We start from the raw sequence: 8,279 nt of genomic DNA, 5'->3' as shown, positions 1-8,279 counted from the left end.
TGGGGTGGGTTGAGCTACTCCCACATGGAGTGTAGGGGGTGGTGCAGTGGAGTGTAGTGGTTAGTGGGTTGAGTAGTCTCCCAAATGGGCTTGCATATGTTATTGATGTTGCATGTATTTTGAAATGGGCCTATGGGCCATACTGTTATCTGAATAAAGGGCTAAGGCCCGCTTTATTGTAATCTGAAAGGGCTCGTCCAATAACACATTATTACTGAATGGGCTTAGGCCCAATAGGCTTGAGTGACTTGGGCTTTGAATGGGTTTTCCTTACACATCGAGTTTCCCCAAACTCACCCCTTTTATTTTCATCAACGCAGAAATCCCCAACCATAGTGGGCTTGGAGTCGTGAGGGAATTCGAGTGGCCACCCGCTCGAAAGTTTGATTTTCTTCTGGTGAACTGGACATCCTTTTATTTATGTTTGAAGTTTTGGGTTTTTAAATGTAATAAGGCCGCTTAATTATTTTTGATGGTTTTAATATGTATTACTAAGATAGATATTACTTATTTTAACTGTTGAAATTGGATAGCTTTAGGGCGCGTTTTCAAAAACAATTGATTTCAAAATAACACGACAACAAACAAAGCTTCTGCAATGAAAGTATTTTCCAAAATTAATCACTTTTTCTAAAAATGACTTAATCAAATCGGTTTCCTAGAAATATCCATGACATTAAGGTGTGGCAATGGCGGTATGCATGTCTAGGATTGGATCCGAAGGAGCTTGGTACCTAAGCGATCCGATGGACTCACCACCTCTTTTCGGTTTCCTACCGGTGCATGACTTCCATTCACTTTAACCTATAATGAAATTATCTTTTAAAACACTAAGTAAGTTTTTCTGAACCAACAATATAAAATGTTTTGAACGCTTCGATGTGGCATGTCGGATCCGATCATAACGTCTAGGCCGGGTTTGGGGTGTTACAAAATAATTAAATAAATACTGAAATGGGATAAAGACAATAATATTTACGAATATAGGCAAGAGTTACAGTAAAAAATCTGTGTCGCCTGACCAATTAGCGACACCCCTTTCCTCAGTCATCAGTCACATCAGGTTTAAATTTTTTTTATGGGATGTTGTTTGGTCAAATCGGTGGCATCAGACAGAAATGTGATGAAAAGCATTAAGGGTGTTGCTTGACAGCTTGGCGGCACCTAACTTCAAAAGGGTAAATTGCTTAATAAACCCCCTTCTTATTTATTTTCTTTTATTTCCCTTCCACACCAAAAATAAAAGAGGCCTATTACCAATTAGTCCACAAAGTTTTTCCTACTAAAAAGTATTTTTGTAAAAAATCGATTTCAACTAAAAATAAGTTTCATTTATTTATCGAAAATATTTTTTCAAAATATTTTATTCTAGTTTGAATAATTTTTGAAAAATAAATTTACAAAAATTATTTGAACAAAAGATTTATTTTTGAAAAATAAATAAAATTTATTTCAGTTGGAATCCATTTTTACAAAAATACTTTTTAATAAAAAATATTTTGGACTAATTGGTAAGAGGCCTCTCTATTTTTTTTTTTTAGTGTTGCAGGGAAACAAAAAGAAATAATAAATAAGATGGGTTTATGAAGGAATTTACCCTATTTGAAGTTTGATGGCCCAAGCTATTTGGAGGCTTTTCAATCAAAATGGCAATTTTCCATATTAAATCCCTAAATATTTTAGATCATCACATTTTAATTTAGTGTTATCAATTGAGCAGACGACACCCATATAAAAGTATTATTTTTTTAAAACTTAATGTGACCGATAGTTGGGGAGAAGGGTGTCATCGATTGGTCAAGTGACATCGATTTTTTTACTGTAACTTTTATCTAGATTTATAAATATTATTGCCTTTTATCTCATTTTAGTATTTATTTAATTATTTTATATTATTTAAGTGAAAAATCCTTAAAAAAATATTTAGAGCTACTAAGGTTTTGTTTTCAAGCATTACCAAGCAGGTAAGCTACTATTCAGATATTCATCAAATATCTAAGTAGCCTCTCAAAATTGAGATTCCTCAACAACGTCACCATTCAAAATAGTCCACGCAATTTCACTATGCACGTGTCTCAATACAACTGGTGCAATAGGTTTCGCCTTTCAATAATCGGATCTCCCAGAAATATCGTTCTCTCGCAGTAAGTCCATCGATGCAACGAGCAACAGCAAAACGGATAAGACTCCAAAATAACATTGAGAAAAAAAATTCCAATCTCTCTTTTAAAAATCTGCGAAGCAAAATTTTCATAAAGCATTGAATTTTTTTTTCCAATGGAATTTGATCTTCAATTGAATTAAATTTACGTCTTTTGAGGAATTTGGATTTCATTTCTTTTAGAAAAAAAAATGAATTTAGCAGCAAGTTTCCGCGGGAACTTTGGTGTCTTATCTCAATGTAGCTCTTGCTGCGATCTTCGGTTTCAGCCATTATTGTCGTCTTCGAGCTTTGCTAACTCGCAACGGTGTCGTTTAAGGAACTTGAAGTTTTCTCGCGTCCCTAGGTAGTTTTTTTTCTCATTATTTTTTTAAAAATATTCTGCTGAAGAAGAAAGCTTATGAACTAATTCTTTATTCCTCTTATAGACTTTGCAGGAAAAGAGAGATGTTTTGTAGAGTGACTGAAACAGAAACTGGACCAGATAGTAATAATGATGAGGTAATTATTTTATTACTCAATTAGTTCGGACTTTTAAAAAAAATTCCTTTATTTATTTTCTTTTCTATGTTGATACAAATTTGGAATTATTGCATTTTTTATTAATGAATCTATCAAGAAGTTATGAACTACTTTGTGAATGCACTCAACATGTGGTATTTTTGCAATTTTGGATCCAGCAGTTAGCTCAAGATGGTTTATTTTTGGATGAAAAGGGAAATGTTCTTTGATGTTCGATGTTGAATGTCTGTAGGAGGAAGATACGCACGAAAGTGGAGAAAAGCCGGCAACAACTGATTCTGTAGAGGAAAAAGATTCCCAGATTGATTTGCAGCCCATAAATGTTCAACAAATAAACAATAATGATGCAGAAACTACAGCTCAAGGTGCTGTGCAGGTACTAAATTTCTATTCTGTAGTAGTATCCCTATAGTGACAGAATAGGGCAATAGGCAAGCCCCTACATTACTTGGTTCTCAATTAGAGATGGTATTTGTCTCGTGTTTTAAGGTAGCATATATTTATATAAATTTTAATATGCTAATATTTCATATTATATAAAATCTGAATGTTCTTGCATTCGTGTATTTTTTTTTTCGTGTTCTGTCTTGCTCATGTCTGTATAATCCATCATGTCCAAAGTTGCCAGGTTTGTTCTCAATGCAAGATCGTGCTACTGTGCTTTTTGCAGGCCACTTTGTTAGATTTCATGTTCATCTCCTTAAATTCACAACTTTTGGTGGTTTTTAATCCCGTTTCTCTATTTTGATAGAAATGTTTTTGTCCAATTGAAAGCTAGGTAGTAGTTTAGCTATAGCTATAACTAGCATTATGTTCGAATATTGGTATGGGAGTATAAACCTCCTCAAATATATGGAAAACTTAGAAATTTGGGCATACCCATCCGACACTGACCCTTGAGTCCAAGCAAGCTCCTGCCATACCTACAGTTTGAAGTATTTTAGTACATGAAGTCACATTCAGCTGCCATTTTTGTAATCTGCAAAACATTAATCATAGCTTGCTCAACCTTTATCACATCAGGATTGTGTTTGATACAGGAGGATGACGCTATTGAAGTTACTAGTGGATCGCCTCTGCCAGGTGTGAAGGTGATCATGATGCTGTATCACTTCCTAGGCTGGAATTTACAAGAGAGATCTTCTTTTCCTGCTTCTTTTACATCTTCCCTTGTTTCCTGAACAGCCACAACAACTGGATGAATCAATGAGGATTCCAAAGGAAACCATTGACATTCTTAAGGATCAAGTATTTGCATTTGATACGTTCTTCGTAACGAGCCAGGAACCGTATGAGGTGTGTTAGTTATTTTGATAGTTCTAGGCTTCCTTGATCCTTTTTTTCCTTTTCTTTCAAACATGTATCTGAAGATTCTTAAGGGGCTGAAATAAACTAAAATTGCCTCTGCAACTTGAATTCATAACATATCCATGGAGATAATAATATTTACGTGGTTATAGATTGAACTTCTCCTTCAATAGGTTTTGTATTGTCCTTGAGAATAAGATAGCAGAAAACTGTTAGCAATTTTATTTTTGTTTCTTACTTATGTTCTTTTTTTTGCGTGATATTTGATAGGGTGGAGTATTGTTCAAAGGAAATCTTCGGGGACAAGCTGCTAGAAGTTATGAAAAGATATCTACTAGGATGCAGGTATGTTTACTCTGCTTGTTCCATTGTACTATTGTGGAGGTTAATGGCTGATTCTTTATTTAATTTCTTCTAAATGAATATACAGAACAAATTTGGCGATGAATATAAGCTTTTCCTTCTTATCAATCCAGAAGATGACAAACCAGTGGCAGTTGTTGTCCCAAAAACGACTTTGCAACCAGAGACAACTGGTACTTGGCTATGCTATTACGTTATTCAAAAGTTTAATGTCATCCATGTCATACACCAAAGCCATTGTCATTAAGACTAAAGTATCCTTTTTGCAGCTGTCCCTGAGTGGTTGGCAGCTGGGGCTTTTGGTCTGGTTACAGTGTTTACCTTACTTCTTCGGAATGTGCCTGCATTGCAGTCCAACTTATTGTATGATTTTCTATCACTTTCACTCTGACATCTTAATCAAAATCTTAACTGTGGCTTTTTCTTGTCATCATAACCAAACCATAAACAAGACAAAACTGCTACTATTTAGGACGTTTTCCCTTCTGAGGATCATGTTTTGAGAATTGTACCAAGCTCATAAATACTTATTTGATTGATCACTCAGTTTGAGTATTTTAAGATGGTAAATAATACATTAGCCTTGTCACTTTAGTTTATTCCTTTCGGAAAATATCTGTCCTAGATTTCTTGACAAAGATTCCTCTCTCTCTCTCTCTCTCTCTCTCTCTTGCAAGGACTCGTTTCTATCATCATTATTTTTCTCTTGGTTCTTGGAAGTTTAAGTTGATTGTTTCTGATTTTTGCTTTGTTTCCCCTTTCTTAGAATTAGGAGAATTTTCCATCAGATCATTCAGTTTGTCTTATTGCATTACTGCGAATGATTTTGTTAATGGTCCAGATCAACATTTGACAACCTCAGCTTGTTATCGAATGGTCTACCTGGAGCCTTTGTTACTGCACTTCTTCTGGGGGTACATGAATTGGGCCACATCTTAGTAGCAAAGAGCACAGGAGTTAAGCTTGGTGTTCCTTTCTTTGTTCCAAGTTGGCAGGTGATATATATAGTTCTTTTCATTAATCCTTTGTTTCGGAACAAACTACTTCTCTTTTCCTTTCCCTTTTGTGTTCCTGTTAGTTGGTACCTTACATCTTTACTGCAATCTAGAATGGAAATCATAGATAAGAACATTACCATATATCTTGGAGGGTCTTTGGAGCAGTGGCTGATCCTGGGATTAAGTTTTGACCTTTGGGGGGCGTAGTAACATTTTCAAAAATTTTAAGAGTTTAATAAGATTTTTTTTTTTAAATTGGGGGTCTAACTAAAATTTTTAAAAATTTTGAGATTAATGACTTTTATAAAATTTTAAGAGCTTAATTAAAATTTTTAGAAAATTTTAAGGGAAAAATCAAAATTTTCCAAAATTTTGAGGGGCCAAAAGGACCCCTAGGCCCTTATAATGGGCCACCCCTATTTTGGAGAGTCACATTCTCATGTCCATGTCCGAACATATATCGGACTCGAGTACTGGATACGAATGCTTAAAGAAAAATGTAGAATAAGAGACTTGACATTTCCAGTTTTTCATTAACATTTGGATCCCAAAGCAGTTAAGTTCTTTAATTTATTTAGTGAAGCACATAAGTAGTCAATCTTGTAGGAATTTGTATGACAAACTTTCTTTTTATCTGACACCAGTATCACTTTGCTTCTTATGACTACGGTGTCTGTTTATGAATTCATAAATTGCAACCATTTTCCCTACATTTTCTGAACTATTGGATGAATATTTTATAAATATGAATGCGGCAAGTCTAATGGACTGTGTTTGATGGCAGATAGGCTCTTTTGGTGCCATAACAAGGATAAAAAATATCGTACCCAATCGTGAAGACCTTCTCAAGGTTGCAGCAGCTGGACCTTTAGCTGGTTTTTCTTTGGGTTTTGTTCTATTCCTTCTAGGTTTCATCTTGCCACCTAGCGATGGTATTGGAGTTGTTGTTGATGCTTCTGTGTTTCATGAATCATTTCTTGCTGGTGGTGTAGGTAAAGAACTTCTATTGTTCAGATCATTCATTTATCTTAAAGCAGCCATGTCGGAAATGCGGGACACATATTCAACTCCAAATACATGAAAAAAACTTATAAAAATTTGAACATACCTGTTTTTGACACTCATATTCAAATCCAAATAACATAGGAATATACATGTTAAAAGAGTGATCAGTCTTCTGATGTTCTACTACAGTGGCAGTCATAACTTGTGGTGCATTTGCTGTCATGCTCTTCCCTAGCTAGCATTACATACTTTTCAGCAATCAGGTTATGATTTGATGTATTCTGATTGTGAGCTTTCTCTCCTTTTACAGCAAAGCTGCTTCTAGGTGATGTACTGAAGGAAGGCACACCTATATCAGTCAACCCACTTGTAATTTGGGCATGGGCTGGGCTTCTCATTAATGCCATCAACAGCATTCCTGCAGGGGAGCTAGATGGGGGCCGGATCTCCTTTGCAATATGGGGAAGAAAGGTACTTCATTTCTGGTTAAAAGAAATGAAATAGTCTATGCTACTCAGGTTTGGGTAGAATGTTAGTTATAGGTATATGTCCGATATGATTATATTCAAAATTTTAATTTTTTTTTCCTTTTTTTGGAGAGATCTCTAAGGATCATATCTTTCAAGACCCATGTCTGAACTGTTGTTAAACACGGGAGTCAAATATGTGTAATTCAAGAAAAATAAAGAGTCGAAGCAACAACATAACTATTCAAACATAGACATAAGGATATGATCCTCTAAAAACCCTTCAAATATGTGAAAATAATTAGTTATACCCGTATCTATATCAAACATATATTTGTTTCAATATCCACATCTGAATCCAAGTAAGAGAAACCTTTCTTGGTTATAGTAGAAAATAAGACCTAAAATATTCTTTCTTTTTTACGAAATTATTATGTTGTGGAATAACCAAGAGTTAAAATTAACCAAGTTTTTAATTAAACAGGCTTCAGCTCGCTTCACTTCACTCTCCATTGGACTGCTAGGACTGTCTTCATTGTTCAATGACGTGGCATTTTACTGGGTGGTTCTCATATTCATCTTGCAAAGAGGGCCCATTGCACCACTGTCGGAGGAAATCACTGATCCTGATAACAAGTATGTTGCACTTGGAGTTTTAGTTTTGATATTGGGATTGCTTGTTTGCTTACCATATCCGTTCCCTTTCAATTATGACTCCATTAATACAGACTTTTAGCGATATGATAGTTTATAGAATTAAACTTGGATTATACCTTTTTTTTTATGGAAGACTTGTCTGAGGAAATGTCCTTGAATGATCATACAAATTGTTTTGTAAAGTTGATATCATTACATGCAATGAATACTTTTAGAGAGTGATGGCCAATTATTTTTCGAAGTGCAACATATGGAAGCTGGTGGAAACTGTTGTCAGCTGAAATTAATAGCTGAACCATTGGTAAGTAAACAGCTCTTAGGTTAAGTTGCTATATATTTATATAAATTTTGATATTTCATATTATTCTACTCCATCATTCATGGATGGATGGTGTACAAAAATGTGCTTACAGAAGATAGGTTATGGTGATTCCCAATTTTATATTTAATACAATATTACATACAATATTTGGATTTGAGGTAAATACATTTTATTTTCTCAAATTAGCATCATTCACAATAGTAAAATTAATAACTCGAGATATGGGTAAAAGATAGTTCTCACTGACATTACATGGTTGATGAAAAGCAAGCGTGATGAAAAGTAAATGTGGTTACGGGTTGTTCATTTTTATGATGAATGACTTGATTACTATTTAATAGTAATTGACTTTTCATTAAGAAAGTTGTAATGGTTATCATGAGATAAAATAGGATCATGTTGGGAGAACGAATTTATCCCAAAGCGATAAAATATGTCCTATGAGGGTAAAACACTTATGATAAAGTCATTGGACG

General features: G+C 34.5%; 1 protein-coding gene across 1 annotated transcript; it reads left to right on the top strand.

Annotated features, from left to right (window-relative positions):
- Positions 1-1,925: 1,925 nt before the first annotated feature.
- On the top strand, positions 1,926-7,713 carry LOC108458048 (probable zinc metalloprotease EGY2, chloroplastic). Its single transcript, XM_017757287.2, has 12 exons — positions 1,926-2,507; positions 2,590-2,662; positions 2,916-3,059; positions 3,724-3,774; positions 3,869-3,979; positions 4,262-4,336; positions 4,422-4,527; positions 4,624-4,717; positions 5,196-5,349; positions 6,137-6,344; positions 6,668-6,828; positions 7,309-7,713. The coding sequence occupies exons 1-12, from the start codon at positions 2,353-2,355 to the stop codon at positions 7,558-7,560; spliced, it is 1,584 nt and encodes a 527-aa protein (XP_017612776.1). The 5' UTR covers positions 1,926-2,352; the 3' UTR covers positions 7,561-7,713.
- Positions 7,714-8,279: the final 566 nt, after the last annotated feature.

The sequence above is a fragment of the Gossypium arboreum genome, chromosome 4 (genome assembly GCF_025698485.1).
Source record: "Gossypium arboreum isolate Shixiya-1 chromosome 4, ASM2569848v2, whole genome shotgun sequence".
Classification (NCBI taxonomy): domain Eukaryota; kingdom Viridiplantae; phylum Streptophyta; class Magnoliopsida; order Malvales; family Malvaceae; genus Gossypium; species Gossypium arboreum.
This window is presented reverse-complemented; position numbering and strand designations above follow the sequence as displayed.

Coding starts and splice junctions, on each gene's coding strand:
- LOC108458048 (XM_017757287.2), top strand. CDS start 2,353: ATGAATTTAGCAGCAAGTTTCCGCGGGAACTTTGGTGTCTTATCTCAA. Junction 2,508..2,589: donor AAGTTTTCTCGCGTCCCTAG/GTAGTTTTTTTT, acceptor TTCCTCTTATAG/ACTTTGCAGGAAAAGAGAGA. Junction 3,980..4,261: donor CGAGCCAGGAACCGTATGAG/GTGTGTTAGTTA, acceptor GATATTTGATAG/GGTGGAGTATTGTTCAAAGG.